At 35.3% G+C, this 20,711-nt stretch overlaps 1 protein-coding gene across 1 annotated transcript in view; it reads left to right on the forward strand.

Annotated features, from left to right (window-relative positions):
- Window positions 1–14,767, forward strand: part of HGF (hepatocyte growth factor) — a 44,138-nt gene extending 29,371 nt beyond the window's left edge. The window contains exons 9-17 of the mRNA XM_010162147.1: window positions 346–448; window positions 2,418–2,557; window positions 4,579–4,617; window positions 5,086–5,182; window positions 7,863–7,937; window positions 8,497–8,643; window positions 9,364–9,470; window positions 11,305–11,450; window positions 13,643–14,767. Of these exons, the coding sequence (XP_010160449.1) occupies window positions 346–448; window positions 2,418–2,557; window positions 4,579–4,617; window positions 5,086–5,182; window positions 7,863–7,937; window positions 8,497–8,643; window positions 9,364–9,470; window positions 11,305–11,450; window positions 13,643–13,813 (1,025 nt within the window). The 3' untranslated portion in view covers window positions 13,814–14,767. The remainder of the gene's footprint in view (window positions 1–345; window positions 449–2,417; window positions 2,558–4,578; window positions 4,618–5,085; window positions 5,183–7,862; window positions 7,938–8,496; window positions 8,644–9,363; window positions 9,471–11,304; window positions 11,451–13,642) is intronic.
- The last annotated feature ends 5,944 nt before the right edge of the window (window positions 14,768–20,711 follow it).

Genomic DNA, 20,711 nt, shown 5'->3' on the forward strand with positions numbered 1-20,711 from the left:
GAGTGACTATTTTTTGAGGAGGGAGGATTAAGGGGGCATTTTTGCATTGTTTTGTATAAAACAGCTCCTGAAAACTTGAAAAATATTCTGTGTGACCCTTCTAAATTAAGCAAAAGCTATTTATGAAAGAAGTTTTCCCAGTTTATCTAAATAAGACAAAATTTGCAAACTTTCTCCCATTTTCTTTCTAATTTGATTTATACTGTTTTCTGATTTATATTTTATGGTGTTTGCTAAATATAACACTTTATTTTATTACTTGGGTTACTGATGGAAAGGAAGAGTTTTTTTTTCAGTGTTGCACAATCACCCTTCACTTCTTTTTATCTCAACTTTCTTATTCAGATTGTTATCGTGGAAATGGCAAGAGTTACATGGGGAATCTATCCAAGACAAGATTTGGGCTAACTTGCTCCACATGGGACAAGAATATTGAAGACTTACGTAGGTGTGTACATATGAAACAGAAAGAGATGGTTCAGTGAGTCCTGAATAAACACTGCCTCCAGATGGCATATCTTTCATCTGCAGTGATTCTAAAATAGCCCCTTATGCCCTCGAGCCTTAATGTATTTTTTTCCTAATTTTCTTTTTTTTTTTTTTTTTTTTTTCTTTCTTGGTGTTTAAATACATTACACAACATGTCTTCATTCAGGCTAACCACTAATTGCATGCTTTGGGATGCTTCTTAGTGTTTCATTTACTGGCCTGGTTTACCCCATCTTTGTCCTTGAAAGTTTTGTTTTATGAGAGGATAGCAGAAATAAAGCAGGAAATACTTATCTCATTAATCTGATCTCATAGCTCATGCTGCTTCAAGCAGGAGGTTAGACTTGAAACCACCAAAGGTCTCTTTCAGCCTGAAATTGAGTCTTGAGTCTATGATCTAATAACACTGACATCAAATGCCATTAAAGTGACTTGCAGTTTCTACTGTTTATCATTACTTTGGCTTCATATTCAAGTAGCGGAAATGGCAAGTTACTTTAATTTATTTGTTAAAGTACCATTGAATCAGCAGTAAGTACAAAAGAAGTTGTGAGTTTACAAGACTTTTCCAGTCATACCAGGATCCTCAATGTTGTCTCTGCTGGTTCAGAACAGTAGATTAATAAATCTCAGGAGTGACAAGAACAATGGCTTCCAAGTACCACACAAAGACAGAGATTCATCAAAAATTTAGTCGTGTATGAGATATTACACATATTAGTGTCTCAGATGGAAACAGTTTTCCCTTCATTTTCCTCTAGTTTATGAAGTTGATGCGATTACAACTGTATTGCTTTTAATACTTATTATTCAAATAGTCCTCATGACCACCACACTCATAGTGCCCAACACAATAGCCATTACCTTCTGGAATTTGGCTGTCCCTGGTTCCTGCTGCTGACTTGATGGTCAGTCAGGTGAAGACAAGTAAGTCAACCTTTGGGGAAGCTATATTGTAAAAGCCAGACTTCAGTGGCACACACTGTCTGGAATCACAACTAGACTATATGTGTTTTTCCCCACTCAAGGTCAGAGATAGAATACATATTCCCGCATGCTGTCCATGTAAGAGAGGCAGAGGTTTTGGATCATGACTTCTGAGAACTCTGATGAGTCTTCGGTTAGCTGTGAATGAGACAGCTTGAACCTTCTGAATGCTTGATGCAATTGCATTCATACGATCTTGAGCACACATCAACCTTTCTTCTCTGACTCCCACAAATTTTCCATCTGAGAACTTTTTTGGGGAGTTATTTGTCTCACTTCAGCAGTTACTCTGGTTACAGGTGTGCTATGAACTCAAAGAGCAGTGCAGCTGTAACTTAGGAAGCCTGTATGCTTCTGTCTGACAAGCCAGAAATAAACAGCTTTCTCTGCTTCAGATTGTCCCCTGAAACTTTAACTTTTAAAGTGTCTCATGTGGGTTTACAATTTAGGTGATCTATTGATGCAGTTTGTCTGAGCCATTCATCCTTCTCCTTGCCTGCCGCTCAGTCCTGCTGACTGTCTTATGATTGTCTTTCCTTTGCCTGCTTTCTTTGCAGATTCAGTGCTCCCTTTGGTAATTGTTAATCTACAGGGAGAAGGTACCTGCGCTCCCAGAGAGGCCTGCAGATTTGCTAAAGGCAACACAGATGCTCTTCTAATCAGTGTAAAGATGTCTTCTCAGGGTATCCAGTGATTGTAGCTTGAAACATCCAGATGTCCAGTGGACAGAATGGTTAAAAAAACAACCAGGGAAAGCGTGAACCCAGATCCAGCAAATATTTGGGTCTTTTCTTCCTAGTGATTTTAACCACTCCTAAATCCTGACCTGTAGGCTTCTCAATCTACTAATATTACAACGTGGAGCAAAGCAACATTTAACCTTTGAAACTTTGGGCTATAGTATAAAGCTTTTCAGCACTTTGATTTTTTTTTCCCTGTAGGCATATACAAATATTCAGAGAACCAGATGTTAGCAAACTGAAGAAAAACTATTGCCGCAATCCAGATGATGATTTTCATGGCCCCTGGTGTTATACAGATGATCCTCTTGTTCCCTGGGATTACTGCCCTATTTCTCGATGTGAGTACTTGGTATGCCTCAGGCATTGTCAACTGTGCAGTCCCAGTGAAGCCATGGTGTCACATGCATATGCATACCTTTCTCTTGTCACTTGTAGCAGCAGAAAATGTGTAATTCTATCAAGAATCAATTGTGCATGACAGAGAAGGACTGGGCAGAAGCTGCTTTTGCAATATATGAACAAGAGGTCCTTTTCCTTGACCAGCTTGGAGATTTCAAGGCTTATTTATACAGCAGGAGCATAAAAGGGCTATTACAGATGGTCAAACATTTTCCAACAGATCTAGCTATTGAATGAGGGCTGGACGGAGACAAAGAATTGTCTAGTGGTCAGAAAGCTGCCTGTGGCCTCAAGAAACCCAGGGAGTGTTATCTGCTGTGCTACAAGCTTCATACTCTCTGTGTTCTGTATTTGTTTGTAAAGTTAGGATAACTCACTACATGTATTTTGAAGTGCTTATGTGTTATATAGATTAGGTTCTGCTTTCAGATGTTTATGGGAAGATTTAACTCCTGGCAAGAATTAGGAACATCACTCCTCCAAAGTTCCATGTTAAAATCTAAATGGCTTAAATAATCAGAATTAAAACTCCTAGGGAATTCAGTGATAAACTGATGTTAAGTGGAAAAAGATAGATTTATGTCGAAAAAATGTGCAATTCACATTTATGTTAAAATTTTTATCTTCAATTCTTATTTCTAACTCACTGTGCTGTATATGCTGGGAGAACATTTCAATGGTAAAACAGGTTTTTGAATGCATGTCTGTGATCTCAAGAGGTTAAAGAAAATGTTACATTAATTCCTAGCAGCAATCTGCTGCATTTCCTCACAGTTTGAACTGCAGCATCTCTAAGAGATGACACTTGAAGTCTCAGGTGATATTTTGACATCTATGTGAAGAGTAAACAAACTGTGCAAAAGGTTATTTGTGTCAACGATCTATGAATTTATAAGGAAATATTCACAGCAAATATTTGTAGGGCATATGGCAACAGTGAGTATTATGGTTTCTGTAATCAAACTCCAGAGCTGGAATATGTCTGTTTTGCAATTGTAACTTATGTGGACTACTATTAAACTACTACTAGCTCACTCAGATACTGATAAACAGCTTAATGAGCACAGACAAAATGCTAGCACTTCCCAAATGTACCTACCTGGGTCCTTTAACTAGGCTCTTCAGACTGCACTATATATATACATTTATATGTACGCATATGTACACACACATACACATATGCACATCTATATACATACACATGGAAGTTTGACTATATATATATATATATAACTGTATACTTTTAAATATATATCCATTTCCATAATGATGTAAATCTATTTAGAGGAGACTGTTTAAATTTTGCCTGTGTAAATTTTCAGTAGCTACACCTGTACCTCTAACTCATAATGTGGGGTCACTCTGCAGACCTCACTGAAGGCAAAAAATTTTGAACCTAGTTTAAGTAACCTTGCTGTAACTGTAATTTGACTTGAAGTATAGCGAAGAATAAAACCAGATTTTGGGGAACACGTTATGATAAGGATAAGTTTTTGCTGATAGCAACATAAAAGGGCTTTTGAAGTTTCAAAGGTTTTGAAGGAAATTAGAAATTTTCATTAAGTTTGAGTTGGACTTAGTCACATGATTTCTACAGTTCCTGAAAGCTTATAGAAAAGCTTATGAAAAAATTTAATTTTTCAGCATTTGCTTGTTCCATTGAAACATGTAAACTAAACATGATAGAGAGCCTGATATATTCAGGATTCAGCCAAGAAGAAAAATGCTTGAAAGTCCTTTTGCAAATTATTTAAATATTTCATTCTATTGGAATGAAATTTTGCCTTCATGTTGATCTTTACTAAATTATGCTTTTGCAGACTATTTAAGAAATCATTGACATTTAAAACTTTGTGAACTATTCAAATTAACAATACACCCTTTGCTGTTTATTTTTATTCTATTCAATATTTAGATATGTTTTAATTTTGTATTATGGATATTATTTGTGTCTGTCTAGGTGAAGGTGATACAACTCCTACTACAACCAGCTTGGATGGTAAGTTTGCGGATGTACTGTGCAGTGCATGTATTTTATCCTCTAAGACAAGCCATTTCTTTTTGACATGTAAACAAGAGACAGATTAGTACAGAAAAACATACAGCTTGAGAAAAATTGCTTTTGCAACACAAAAATGTAGAATAGCTTTATTATACTCCTCTAGCTATTCTTACTATCCTGTCTTGCCAGTGGTGAGACATGGCAATGATTTTTCATATTTGCTTTATAAATATGTAAATCTCCGTAATAAACTTATTAAAATATATTTATTTTATATTCCCTATGAATAGTTATATAGACTGACCCAGCTTCACTGAAGTAGTTTTGATGCTCTAGTAATATATTTCATTAGTACAGGAAAGTTAATCTGTAACAAATATTGACCTTCTTGGGGTCCTTATGTGTAACTGTACAGGTTTCCTGCCACAATTTTTAGTAAGATGTGATCTCTGGGCCTGTTTTCAGATACTGTCATTCCTTGTGCCTCAACAAAACATTTGAGAGTCGTAAATGGAATCCCAACGCAAACTAACGAAGGATGGGTGGTCAGTTTAACATACAGGTAACTATAACTTTGATTAGGAAGATAATATATCTACTGGTATATTTTTTTGGAACCAAATAAAATATTGACCATAATAAAATACTTCTAGATTACAGTTAAATCTGTAAAAGCAGAAAATCAGCATTTCTGGAACATCAAGTGATTCCATACTATTGGAATATGGAAGTATCCATGAAATACTTATATGTTCATTATCACTAACTTACACACATGAGCTTGTCAAGCATTCATAGCACTCTGCTCTTTTGATTAGCTACTGCAGACCTTTTCATAACATTGGCTTAACATTCAGCATTAGACTGTTTATTCTAGAGACTGTTATAAAATGTCTTTCATATCAATATTTTCACTTTAACAGCAGTGCATTTAGTTGTGAAGTGTTGGATTCAGGATTTATACTTATGTCAGATTTAGCTTTCTGCTCATATGATTACATGCAACTGAACTGTATTCTGTATATTAAAAAAAAAAAAAAAGTAGAAGTTATAAGGAAGTTCTTTTCATTCTGTAAAATAAACCCTTAATATCTACAGCTGGAAATGTGTATTACATTACAGCAGATCTTCCTTTGCTACTGTGTAAGAGCCAGAAGACAGAATTACTGTTTCCTACATTCATTATTCTGGTTCATAACACATCAGCTGGAAGTGTGAATCATTAATGTATAACAGGAGATAAAACTCATGCATCAGCCCTGTATCTTCTATCATGAAAAAAAAGAAGAAAAAAATAAAAAGTCTTTTTTTGTCTCCTGGTACAGACTAAAGTACAGCTCAATTCTATTAGCTTATGATTCGTCAGCTATTTTAAAACCATGTTGTAAAATAGGTCTTAAATGAAAAATTGTGGTAAAGGAAAAGGCAAAAAACCTATTTTCTACATTACTTCATTGCTAGAGAAATTGTAGGAGTCCTTCTCATCCTTGATAATCTTTGTATCTTATGAGGTCCAATCAGAACTAGGGTTTTCTAGAAGTCCGATGGATGGTCCAGAAAGACATTTTTAGAGGAACATCACTCTATTCCTAGACTAAATAACCAGATAGGTGGGCTGAATCACTCCCTGGAAAAGTTTATCTTTTCACTATTTTTAAAGCAGCCTTGATGTTTGCAGAACTTTTAGACAGGTAATGTGAATTACATCTGGGTGACTAAAATTTAAATAGCTAATGTTAAGGTAGTTGAACCTGGATTTTGTGCTATGCAACAAAATTCCATTAAAAAGATGAGTGCTTAAATGATTGCAGATTCTTTTATGAAAAAGAGATTCCTGGAATAATCCAGCAGCTAAATATATTTTTAAGTATTACATGTGGGCATAAAAATGTAGTTTTATTTTGTATTGTTACCAAGGAAGCAAACAGAATGTTTTCTGAAGCAAAATCTTCATGACTTCAGGACCGTCTGCAAAAAACTAACTGTACACCTCAAAATGGAATTGCCATATCTGAATGGTAATGGCTTAGTGTTACATAGTTTACTTATATTTGGCAACTAAGTTCCACCTCTAAATGTTAAATTAATCAGTGATGTTTTCTTATATATCTGATCCAGATTCTGTTATCAGGTATATTTAAGTATATTTCTATGAATTTCATGGAATCATCTCTGGATTTATGCCACATTTAAATAAGAAGTTTAACCTTCCTATGTGTCCTAATCAATCTTCCAAAGCAAATTACATGCTCTTGTAAATTCCTTTTTATAATAAGTGATGCAAACATAGTATTGTAAGAACAAGTTTATACTACTGATGGTGTCATATTTTTTTTTAATAAAACTGTGCAGAATCTTTTGGAGCAGATATTTTGTTCCTCAACCAAAATACAACTAAAAAACAAGAAAAAAAATAAAAGAAAAAAAAAGAGGCAAGCATCTGTGTTATTCTGCTGTCTTTGAACTTCTTATAGAGTCTGGGATCCTTCCAGCAGTTCTTTGCAGAGCTTTGAACATTTGTGTGATTTGAATTTATAAATTGTGAGATTTTAAACTTTTCCCAAATTGCTGACAATTCTGATTCATTTTCCAAATAGTTGCAGAAAATAAATGTGATTTTGGAGGCACAAAGAAGGAAACTAATTAATCTTCATTCCACAGTTGTCTTTATTTTTGAAAGAACTGTCATGCTTAATTGCTTTAATTTTACTTGATATATTATGCTGCAGGTTTTCTATAATCACATGTAGGATGTCATACATTGCAGATTGTTTCCAACTGAAGTATGTGGGGACAAAAATCTCATAGGACTGGTAATCAAATAGGAACTCTACCTTGAGGTCAATGCTTTGAATAATACCTACATGAATAATGACCAAATGTTGTTTACATCTGGTGGCCGTTGGAGACTTGTTTGAAAGAATTAGTTTGACTTCTTTTTTTTTTTTTTTTTTTTTTTTAATTAGGTCTCTTATAAATTCAGCTTTGAAACCACTAAATTAAGAGAGTAACTGAATTTCCTCCCGGTTTATACACTTTGGAGTAAATCTCTGCAAAGTCGTGCTACTATAAATATTAAAACTGTAGAATAAACTGACAGAGACAAACTTTCAAAGGCTGTCAGTCAGCAACCTTTGACCAGCAAAAATACACTTTGGAGCAAAAGTACTCTTCAAAGTTTTTGACTGTGTAGAAACTAACAGTATTTTTTATTTTTTATTTTTATTTTTTTTTTCCTCCAGGAATAAGCATATCTGTGGAGGTACTTTGATAAAGGAAGAGTGGGTTCTAACAGCAAGGCAGTGTTTCCCTTCCCGGTACAGTAGTCTGTAGCTTTGCAATACTGAAATACATCTATCTTGGGGAATTTATGAGCACAACGCTTCTTCAACTTAAATGCAACAGTTTCCTCTCCTGTGTGGCTTTAGCACTGCTTTTCTGATGTAAAAGTTCTGTGGGACCTTAGTATTTTCTGTTATTATTGTTGTTAATTTAAAAGAGTTCTGGCTATTTTACATAGAAGTATAAATATATTTTCCAAGTGTAATAGACAATTATTTATGAAAATAATCTCATGCTTCTGCTTAACTGGACAGAATAAAACAGAAAACTTGGGCAAATCACAAAAAGTTCAAAGGTTCATACAGTCCAAGGATCTAAATGTTTGGATACTATTAGAAAACAAAATTTAGGTTTTAGTCACTGTTAAAGATAAAATTATGTAGTGGTTTCAGACCAAAAACTTACATCTCAGCATGTTGATTTTGGAATAGCAGTTGGCAGCATAAACCTATTTCTGATGAAGATCTTCTAGCATAAGCAGAGTTTATTTCATTATACACTCAGCAAAATCTTAACTAACTTTGCCTCATTTAGGTACAAAGATTTGAAAGACTACAAAGCCTGGCTTGGAGTCCATAATATCAAAGGAAAGGGAGAGGAGAAGCGTAGACAAGTTCTGAATATCTCCCAGTTGGTATATGGCCCCACAGGGTCAGATTTGGTCTTACTGAAACTTAGCAGGTTAGTAGCTATTATTGCCAGTTCCAGGATTTTCAACTGATGAATGAGATTCTTCCTAAATAAGATTTGCATATTCTCTTCTTTACTATCTCTGATACTGCAGATGATGTCTCCATGGGGTAAACTTCCAATTGTAAGAAATTTCACTTGACATATGCAGAAATGCAGGTTCATCTACCTTACTCAGAAAACAGCTGTTACTTCTGGAAAATTGTGTCTACAATTTTTTTTTTTTATAACCACATTTAAGTTTGGGGGGTGTTTTGGGGTTTTTTTTTTTCTGTTTTGTTTTTTTTAAACCCCAAACAAACAACCAACAAAAAAACAAACAAAACCCCCCAACAACTCATACTGACTAGTATATGATTTTCATTTATAAATCGAGCATCAAACTGTAACTGAGATCCTTGCATATATATGAGATTTTAAACTTTCTCTATATTAGCAAAACTATATATTCAAATAAAATGCCATCATTACTTACTTTTAAGATGAAAACCGAAGTTAAATAGCATAAAAGTGGTGACAGCATTTCAAGAAATCTTTTGACAGTTAACAGCTGTAGCACAAAAAATAGGTAGAAGAATCTAACATATTCTTCAAAGATGGAGGAAATAAAAGAATTTTAGTTAATTGCTGTGGATTTAACGTAGTTTTTAGGTTACATTTTTGAAGGTTAAGTAAAATCTATTATATCTATTCTTTGTTTTCTCTTTTCAGACCTGCCGTATTGACAAATTCTGTAGAAATAATCCGATTGCCCATTTCTGGATGTACCATTCCAGAGAAGACCAGTTGCAGTGTTTATGGATGGGGATACACTGGATGTAAGAAATTATTTTTCAAAACTAAATGAATACGTTGACAGCTTACTTCCTCTTGTCATTATAGGTGAGGCTGCTGGTATCGCCTGATGCCACGGTTGTCCAACACTTTGTTGTAAAATGCAATTTATTTTTTTTTTCTAATTTTGTAAATTTTTCAGCATTTTATCTAATATTATTTAGTATGAAGTATTTTCTACTAGCCCATCCTTTGTTGCTGGTGGTTTTGTTTCAATGATAGGCAAAATGATTCAAAGATTTTCAAAGAATGAACTAGAGAAAAATATTGTTCTATGTGTTTAAAACATCTGGCAGAACTGTTTTGCAGTGTTCTAACCCTTTTTTGAAAAATTCTTATTCATCTACTTGAGCAGTCTCTGCCTGTATCTCAAAGCAGGCTGCCCTGTCAAAAAACTAGTAGAGAGTCATGTATCATACACAAAGACAGTGAAGATGCACAGGCAGCCCTAAGTCTGGCATTTCCTAACTTTTGAGTACTTGTCTTTGCAACCTTACTAATGTTTATTTAACACAGTTTTTGTGTGAAGTAAATACAAATATGTGGGAGAACAGACATTTATTTAGTCTGGTAAATACTATATCTGGCTAATTAAGTGTTGATGATAAAGTTAATAGCTGCCAGTTGACAATAATTACTCCAATAATTACTCTGCTCAAATGTCATTTTGCCACAGACCCTGAGTAAGCAACAGCAATGTACTCATGCTGTCCTGGGAGCAGAGCAGAAACTGGGCTAATTCTGAGGCTCTCTTCCTTTTAAACATTACTATGCATTTCTTTGTGGGTGGCAAATAATCTGTGCCAGCCTTCTCCCAGATGGATGCCTTTGATGCTCCCATCATGGCCATATTAGCCATCCTCTAGGGAGAATGGCTGTCTGGGAGACAGGGAAGTTGGGCTGGAGCATGGTGCAGTGTCACAGGAAAGCTTAGCTTAAGAGAACTGAAAAGGCATTTGCAATGTTGTGGAGTTATGTAATACAGTAAATACATAATATGTCATCCCAGCACTTTCTACTATATTTTATGCACTACTTAATATAAATCTCACAGCATTCTAGTCAGGGAAGGAAGAAGTGTTACATCCATTTTTTCAATAATATAATTAATAATATAGTAAGACAGTGAAGGGCAAGCTTGGTATTTTATTTTGATGGCTGTGCAGAGAATGGGCAGGTCTAGCCCTTTTATTTATCTTCACAGCTTGTAGAGATTTGTATTTCAACATGTAGAACAAGAGCAAGCTCCACAGGGCTCTTGCTTCCCGACCTTCACACTAATGAACAGAGATTGCACAAAGCTGTGGCTCTGCCCTTGCAGGCACAAAGTCATTCAGTGTAGCTGAGCCAGCATGGAAGGAGAAAAACTCTGCTCTGCTACAGCATTTTTCAAGTCCTTCCCTAGACCCTGGTGGGCACTGTTACACATTAACTCATGTTTAAGCCAGAGAACAAAATCCTCCAGTGATGCGAGTGACAGCGTTCTCAGCTCACTTTTTCTAATTTCTGTGATGTGACAGGGCAAGCTGGTGGTGGACTGTAGAGTAAACTCTGTTACCCAGCCCTTTCTTATAATACAAAAAACTTCTCCAGATATCCTCAGAGAACTGAAGAGACAAGCACAGCAAAAGAATTTATTTCAAATCTAATTTGTATCAAATATAAGAAATCCAAAAGACAAACAATGTGTGACAACAGTGAGTGCAGGAGAGAAAGTATGATAACTGAAGTTACATGAGTAAGTTTATTCAGACTGCATCTTCAATTTTTTTTTTCCTCTAAAATAGAATAAAGTTTTCATTCTCTTTTCAATCCTAGTAATTAACTATGATGGCCTTCTCCGGGTAGCAAACCTTTTTATTTTGGGAAATGAGAAATGCAACCAGTATCTCAAAGGGAAGATCACTGTGAATGAGTCAGAAATCTGTGCTGTGGCTGAAACTATTGGTGCTGGGCCTTGTGAGGTAAATATTTAATTTCCTAATACATTCTTCGAGCTGTCAGCCTGGTTATTTCTTTCCAAGAAATAATTTACTAGAGATTTTTTATCATTTTTTCCCTCTGCATTAAACTTGTACACAAAAAGTATTTCAATCTTTTGCATTGGAAAAAAAATTGTGTTTCTGATGATTTATTTTCTGCCAAAGTACAGGAAGAGGTTCCTTTGCTTCAATTTCAACATTCCACCACACCAGTAAAAGATTTACATGAATGTGTAATATACTCATATGACTAAACACTTTGCAAGGCTGAGACAAATTAGCATTCTGTATAGTAACGGCTAAAGTGGGCTGTGTGCTAGCAACAGCTGTATATTTTGATTGAGTAGAAAGCAAAGGCTGGAGCAAACTTAACTACTTACTTAGATTATGACCTGCAGCATGCAAACTACAAAAAAAGTCACTGCTCAAGAGAGTTAATAAAGTTATGAAGGAATGAGAAAGATCCAAAAACGTACTGAGGTTCAGTATTAGTCAGAAGGCTGGAGCATTTGGTGTCCCTAATCAAGCGCGAGGAACATGTCAGTGAAGACAGGAGAACTTCTACTACTTCAGTGAAAGTTTGATACAGTTGTTTTATTTGGGACTGGTCTTGATGATGGAGAAAAGTTATCTGAGGAGAAATGCTATAAATAATTTATTACAGGAAAATAGTTTTTGTGTGGAAAATCTGCCTGATTAGATGAAGTCTAGAAGGAGAGCAGTCATGAGTATTAGTATGCATTTAATATCTGGAGTAGAACAGATGATTTCCTAATACAGATGTTAACCAAGCAGTGAAATTTTCCCTACCCAAAGATACTACCAACCGTGGGGAAAAGAGGTCTTGCTCAGGTTGAGTTCTCTTCTATCTAATATTAATATTCTACAGGATCATTTTGTTATTACAAAGTATTTTCTTCAAAATCAAATATTTAATAATAAATGAGCTCTTAGACGTGTCAAGGCTTATAAATTGAACATCTGCATGGAAGTCTGCTGGGGATCCTGCACTTTGTTTTCCCCTACAAGAAAAAATGGACTGAATTAATATGAGCAATCAGTCTCAATCACTGCATGGTTTCCTGCTCCCTCAGTTCCCCTTTGAAGCTATGTTCCTCAGCAGAGAACAGACAGAGAAACAAAATCAGATTGGCAGGTGAAACTCCACTCCTGAAAGTGTTTTATGAGCTGCTCTGGTGGTACTGACATAGTTCATTGTTCATGTGGGAAGTAATCTGCAGTCAGTCAAGAAAAAAACCTGAAACCAAATAAAGGTCAAATGTTGTTTCTCTGGTGATCCGGAGAGAATACAATGCTAATTGGCAACCTTTATTTAAAAAAAAAAATAATAAAATCTCACTATTCAATATGAACATTTATTGTCTAGTTTTACATGTAGTTTACAAGGTTCAGTATATGTTTTGCCTGGGTAAAAACTGCAGTATCTATGCTCAAATCTCAAATCTATGTGAATGTATCTAAATTATTGTTATGATCTAACTTAAACTGGATGTATTTTAGTGCTAAATAAGACCCTAATCTGACTCCAAATTTTCACTGAATACAGGTACTGGTGCACAGATATCACATTCGCTCAGAATGATTAAAATATTTTAACAAGTTATGTCTCAAAATTATGTCTATAAAATATTACCTTTTATTGTATTTGGGATTCCCTACCCGCCCCTGCGTCTTGGTACATGTAGGGTCTCATCCTAGACCTCTGAAGGTGATTGACTGACAGAAGGATATTAACCTGGCTCTATCAGTAGTCTTTGATGCAAATACTGTTATCACAACAAAGATGTTTACCAGTCAGGCCTCTTTCTGCTCACCTAGTTTATATGCACATAAACGAATATTATGCTTGCAGGTAATCAAAAGGAGAGTAAGACCTGGTAGTCTGAAGTCACTGGAATCACATGTAAAGATGGATCAGAGAGTTTAATTTACATGGGAAGCAACCAAAGGTCAAAGGCCAACCTTGGCATTGGTTCACATAAGTTCTGGTTGTGAAAAAGATATTGGAAATTGTTTTTTGTCCTATGGCAAGAATAACTCTATTGTCTGTTCATTGAGCTAGGTCATCCCCAGAAGAAATCAGTCAGTAGGAGACAGGTGGGAGCTGTGTCTTGAAGCATTTTGAGAAGTGACATTCTTTATTTTTTTCCTAGCGAGATTATGGTGGTCCCTTGGTTTGTGAACAAAACAGGCTGAAGATAGTAGTTGGTGTCATTGTTCCTGGTCGTGGATGTGCCATTCGAAATCGTCCTGGGATTTTTGTTCGGGTCTCATATTACTCCCGGTGGATACACAAGATTATGATGACCTACAGAAAACCCTGAAAAAATGAACAACTTCCATTCAAAGAAAGATTTTGGACAGCATGGAATTAATGTGTAATGTAAAGATCAACAATTTTTTAACTACTTGATAGTCAAGTTTGTTGAGCTTTTTGGTGTTTTTGGTGTTTTTGTCTCTCAGTGTTGTTTTATAAATGTTAGAGTGATTTACAGTATATGCAAGTATGGTGACATATCTCCTGAAGATACTTGAATGGTTAAACAATTTTGCAAAGATATTATTATTGGATGATAAATGGTTTTGTAGAAATAGATCATATGACCTCTTTTTATGCTGCTCTTCAGATTATCTTAGAAGGAGAAACAAAATATAGTTTTATTTAACACATTTTATTCTTCCTATGAGCCATATATTTCTCTTCATATATGACAAAAGATCTACTGAGAGATATATGCATCTGTCAAGGACAGCATATATGATCATATTTCTCTCCCCCCTTATAAGAGGTCAAAGTTTTCAATATTTCATTTAAAATAATCTCTTTAGAAATTAGTCTTTTCATTATTGATGGACTTTGACAAGCCTAGCATAAGCAGAGTTCTCATAGAAGTCAATATCACTTCCTTTTACACAGTGCTTATAGACTCTGGTTCTGCATTTGGTTCCTTCAGTGTGTATGTGTTCCCTTAACAGATGTATCAGAAATCTTTTTAGATGAGGAAAGAGACATACAAGTGGATTGGTTAGCAAACCATCGGTCTTTCTTTTTTTTTTTTTTTTTTTTTTTAAAATTAGTCCCAGAAATAAATGTGAATTTACAATGCTAAAGGCAGTATTTCATACAGTTTGAAAAATTTATCCTGAGTAGCTACTGGCAGACTTTGGCCATTTAAAGAAATTTCAATCAAATATACTGAAATCTTTCTCAACAGACAAGTGTTAAAAATTCAGTTGATTCTAGTTATTTTGTAAAAGTAGCTCTGCATTTACAACAGCAAAAAGAATAGTTGAATCTGGCATCTGGCTGAGAGACTTAATACTGGGAAAAGTTATACATTAACAGTCTTTCACAGACTTAAGATCATTAAAAATACCTTACCTAGATTTTGACAAAATTATATCCTTTGTATAAGTCATTTCAGGGTAATAAAATAATTGCAGAAATTGATATGATTTTTTTATGTAATATGGAAAACATCATCAATAGTTTGGTAGCTTGTGTTTCCTGCCTGTATGTAGAACCATCATTTTCCTTTGTCTTGTGGGGAAAGGGAACAATTAATCTGCATCTATTAAAAACTCTTGTTCTCCTTTAGGCATTTAGTTGTATGGCTGGAAGTATTATACAAATACGTTGTTCTAGGTGGCACCAATTACCCTGTAATTTCTGGAAACTTGATACAACATATATCCAATTCTTAGTTTTACTACTGTACATGTAATTGCATAAGTAACTGCAATGTTACTTCACTTGTGACTATGTAATAGTAGGAAATTGTAGGGTATAAGTATCATATCTAACTGCATAGCCACTAAGCTGACATCGTGGTGTAGACATATAAAAGGACATTTAATTCAGAAGACGCAGGGTTGAATTCTGCTCTGGCAGAAAATAACCACTCCAGGGGAGCTGTCTTGGGTGGCAGCCCTCATGTTGACTCAACCAATTATTTTCTTCAGCAGTGCACTTTGACTTCAGTGGGACTCAAATATGCTTACATCTCCTGGTGAACTGGGATGAGTTTCAGCCCATGCTTAAGTAGCTTGGCTTGCTGAGATTTGTGTCAAGCATCCAACAGATTCTACTGGCACATAGGACAACGTCTTTCAGCAAGCAGAGCTTTTGAAATTCCTCCTGATGTAAATAGTCTCTTCGGACAAGATGCGACTTCTCTGTACAGCAGATCTGAGGTTGTGGATGCTTCGTAGATAGTCTGTCTCAATCTATTCTGGCTGCCTCTGAAGGCTTTATGCTCCTTTGGGGCTCTATTACTTATGAGGCCTAAAAAGGGCAGGATTTAGCCTGTTGTATTTAGAGTTAATTGTTGCCATGTATGTGAAGAGTGCATTCTGGCTAAGTATATACTGACCATATCTTATTGAAAGGATTAACTTTTTAAGAGAGACTTCTAAAAAACTCCAAGTGAGTTTTGTTTTCAGTCACAAGTAGAATGTGGATAGAATATATAATTCCATGTTCACTCTTTGTATTCTAAGAATTGTTACGTGCTCACTGTATTATATTTGCAGGCATTTTGTTATGTCTATCTAAAAAAAAAAAAAATGGATCCTAAAATATTTTAGTTTTAAGCTTCTGCTGTGCAGAAGACTGTGATTTTTATATATATATATATATATATATGCACATATATATATATGATAAAAATACTGTTTTGTTAGACAACGCGTAAGGATTTTTACCTGTTTGTTCTGGACAGTGCCTCAGTAAAATGAACTGTGCAGAGTTGATGATCCAGAACTTAACATGTATGTATGTACTTGCTTATCAGCTGCTCTTGCTCTCCTTGTCTCAGTATGGAGGGCACACGAGTCTGAGGAGCAAGGGAAGAGAAGAATGATCATATGTGGCAATGAATTTGTACTTCATTTATTCCTGTGAATATTTCTTGTTGGTACCAATGGTACCGTACCAGGCAACTGTTATAATTACAGGATTCTCTTAAGGAAGGACAAGCTATAGATATTTTTTCACTGTTCTAACATTTTTCTTTCTGTAATAACAAGGGAACCTGATCTAGTGCCCATCTAAATTGCTGGAAAGCCTCTTACTAACTTCAGTGGGATATGGACTTTACCTTGTAGATGAGATTTTGTTCCTATTAGAATTAAAAGGTACAAAGCTTAAATTCTTATCTAAGAACATTCTTAAAATGCATTGAATTTCATCTTCATTCTCCTTACTGCAACTAATCCTTGGTCTCTGAAAAGTGTAATAATTGGATACAAAATTTTGGAATTAAAACCTAGGAGCTGATTTTGTACTACTGAAGTTCGTTTGACTTAATTACTGATTTTCTTTGGGCATTGGAACTGACTGTCACTTCTTCCTTCCATTAGTGAAAACATTTTTCCCTTAAAAAACATTGTTCTCTGTCTCTTTTTTTTTTTTTTTTTTTTTCTCATAAACCTCATGACCCTCAGAGAAACTGTAGCTCTCATTGGGAATGTACTGGTCTAGATTTTTGCTGCTATTGCTGAAATCTTCTTCTCTCATTTAAGATTAAAATTCTCTGAGGCATTCTGCAAACCCTTGCTGCAGGCAGTGCCAATGTACTTGACAGAGCTACTCACTTGAGTTAGAGCTTTTCAGATGAGGGTCCAAATATATCTCTGAGGGTCAAAATCTACTCAGGCAAAATGTCCCTTGAAATCAGTGAATGTGATTGTCAAAAGAGAGAGGGCTGAAAGTTGCTCAGTGCTTTTCCCTATGGCTGTGCACTGCACTACATGCATCCTTGTACACCGAAAAGCACAAAGGTTCTCAATTCAGCAGCAGCTGCAAGAGGAGGTGAGGCTTTACCACCACCCTTCTGGAAGGCTGATTGTAAACCAGTTGATCCCCGTGGAACCTGTATAAAACCCATTGGATTGGTCCTTTAGCCTTGTTTCCTTATCAATTATTTTCTTCCTCCCTCATGTGCACTGGTATATTATTGTTTTATGAATGTTGGGGCTGCTGGCAGGAACTAACATGGCTTTTCATCCTAAAATTCGACAGTGTTCCTTTTTAAACATACTCTTGGGCATTTATGTATGGTGTTTCCTTGTGTGGGATCTAATGTTAGGGAGCTACCTCTGGAATTCAGTGTATGATAAGAGTATTTTTTCATATTTAAGTGGGAAAAATAATGCTCCCATTAAATAAAACTAGCTGAATGCCTAATGAAAAGGGAACACTGTGGTTATAATTTGTATTACAAATTTTCTGTAATTAACAGCATTTTGATTAGTTAATAAAGTTGGTATTTTTGTAACCTTGCTTACTCTTATTATTCTTAATAAAGTATTTTATAAAAAACTACAAATTAGTTAGCATTATATTTCTTATTTAAAGAGGAAGGTTTGAACTGCCATTGCTAGGCAGAGCCTTAGAAAAATGAGTGGCTTCCGATTCTAATTTCAGTAAGGGATTTCAGTGTACAGAGTAAGGAGGACTGGTACTTTAAAGGTCTTCACATGTCCAACAGCAGAATTGCACTTAAAATGAAAGATACAGACAAATCCTTGCTGTAAACCTGCTGAGTGTCCCAAAGAGCTTCCTGCTGGAATTCTGCACTGAGAATGGCCTGAGCATATTACAGAGAGAATATATTTGCAGTGGAAATGGTGTGCTTAACCTAAACATGAGTATTTGCCAAGAGGTTTGTAGTTCCTTACAATTTCCGCATGAGAGGTTGGAATTTTAAGTATACCTTTTAATATACTTTACACTCCAGGAAAGGGCTTCCCTCACTGTGTCACTTAGCACTAATGCTAGTACATAAGATCAAGTAAAGGAGACCACAAATATAGGTGCTGCTGCTGCACTTCATATCAAAATCAGTCAACAGCAATAGCTAGCTAAAAAGGAAATGAGCTAACTAGACTTACTAGCCCCATCAGATTAGTGCCTCTGTCCAGATGAGTACTGTCAAGCTTCTATAGCATCATGGCATTCTGGTTCAGTAAGTTCAAATAAAGGACAGTAAGTTCATTACTTCTTTTTCATTATCCAGCTGAAATTTCAAAGTTCTAAGCATTTCTAGTTACACTGAAATTTTGATGATTTAAACATATATTTGCTAACAACTGCAGCTATGTCAACAGTGAATCATTCTTCAAATGAACTCATATGCAGTGTTTGAAGTCTGATTCTGAATTTTACATAGTAAACATCACTTTCTTTTTGTTTGTAGTCCAAAAAAAGTATTTCCTAATTGATTCATAAAATCAGTGGATTTTATCAGGAACTCCTGAAATCAATTGGAGACTTGCCAAGAACTTCAACCATGCAGGAAAACAGGAATGCTTCCAAAGTTATAAAAATGTAGAAATAGTCCATATGTCAAAGTCATATCTTGTTACAGTTTTAAGGATGTTCAGGTGACCTGTCTACCTCCCGGGAGCCATGAGAATTAACAGCTTGTACAGTGATTTGCACAACAAATATCTATAAAGGGATATTGCCTTCATATCACATTCTATTATGATTTTATCTTTTGTAGTTGCAAGAACACTATAATCTGCAGATTATTATAAATGATGAAAACCCACATTGATGCTCAGTACTTGCTTTCTGCTCTTTGTTATTTAACAAGCCTCGCGTAAACAGAGCAGACCATTTATTAGTTAGGTTGTGTATCTACTCTGCCTTCAAAAGTTCTGATTTCTGGACAGATATGTTCCAATAAAAACCACATGCAATAAATAGGAAAGAAAACAGCTGGGAGGAAAAAGGCAAACCATAAAAAGATTAATTATGAAGTAAACCCTAAAATGATCAGATTTTTTTTTTTTTTCATATTGTCTCAGTTTTTATAATGTAGGATATATAGTGTGAAAAGCTGCAATAGAGTAGCTTAATAGCCTTAGCTTTCCTAAAGCTGCTTCACTTTGGTTCAGAACACTTGGGAAGGTGCAATGCCTTCTCCATATAGTCACAGAGGATGTAGTCCAAGTTGTGCTTCTCTGTCTGAAGACCTGATTCTTCTTGTATTGATAACACTGTCAAAACTCCACCTAGAGCTAATACATAGGTCCCAAATCCTACTTCTGAACTCCTTGGATCTTGTCATGGGACTGTTTCAATCCTGACTTAGTCAAGCAGTCAGGGTGTGTTCCAGACTGGTACTGAGTGGCAGAGGAGAAATGCAGATGTTTTACTTCAAACCTGGACATCAAAGTTCCACTGCAGACAATCAACGTTGCTCGCTCAGGGTCTAATTGAATATAAGAATTAGTTGATTTGCTTACTATGAAAATGTGTTTCATTAAAAATAAAATAAAATAAAATAATAACAATAAAAACATGACTGATGCAGTTAATATAGGTTCCTTAGGGAATTCCTTAGGGAAAAACTCTCCACTAGAGCAAAAACCTGTACCACTTCAGAGCCCAATAGATGTTGACGTTTGCTTGAGATATCTCAAGTTGTGTTTATTTAAGCTAGTGTTGTCCTGAATTGGGTTATTTGGTATACTATACTGGGAGAAAAAATGTATACAGGAGAGTGTAATTCATAGCAATTTCTTAAAAATAAGGCAGGAAATACGGCATTGGAAACACACATTGGATTCGTCGAGGCTAGTGTAAAACACAGACAGGGGTATAGTCCTTTACTCCACTTGAGAGAAGTTTTACCTTGAGTAATATGTGAATTTATAGTATTTAATTCAGTTCAGATTATATTAACTGAAAATTTTCCAGATGGTTTTCTTTCCTTGAGGATTAATGTCAGCATGACACACAGACTGAGCAAATATGCATTTACATCAACATTGCTATTACAAACCATGTCAACAATAGTCTCATGTCTTGGGTGTAAATATGCCATCTGCTGTTCAGCCTTGTCTTTAACAGTACTGTAACTTTACATAGCAGTTATGAAACTGCCAGTTTCATAGTTTATTTTCTCTGGTTTTTTGGGTTTTTTTTGTTTGTTTGTTTTTAATCAAATACAAGCTCAGAAAATTTACTGTTCACAGCAGTGTAAGTTGTGAAAGATTTGCAGTAAGCAATCACTTGAAAGCCTCTGTTTTTCATTGATGTGCATCCTCACGTGGCAGCTGAGTTGCAATTATTGCTGGAGTCTATAGTTCTTTGAAGTCTATATTTCTGTTGGCAAAGTCCCCACATAGCCTTGATTTTTTCTGTTGAAAATATTCGGACTATGTTTCTAAGAATACCTGCAGGAGGTGAAAACTCATAGCAGTCCTGAA

The sequence above is a fragment of the Antrostomus carolinensis genome, unplaced genomic scaffold (assembly GCF_000700745.2).
Source record: "Antrostomus carolinensis isolate BGI_N321 unplaced genomic scaffold, ASM70074v2 scaffold8272, whole genome shotgun sequence".
In the NCBI taxonomy this organism is placed as follows: Eukaryota; Metazoa; Chordata; class Aves; order Caprimulgiformes; family Caprimulgidae; genus Antrostomus; species Antrostomus carolinensis.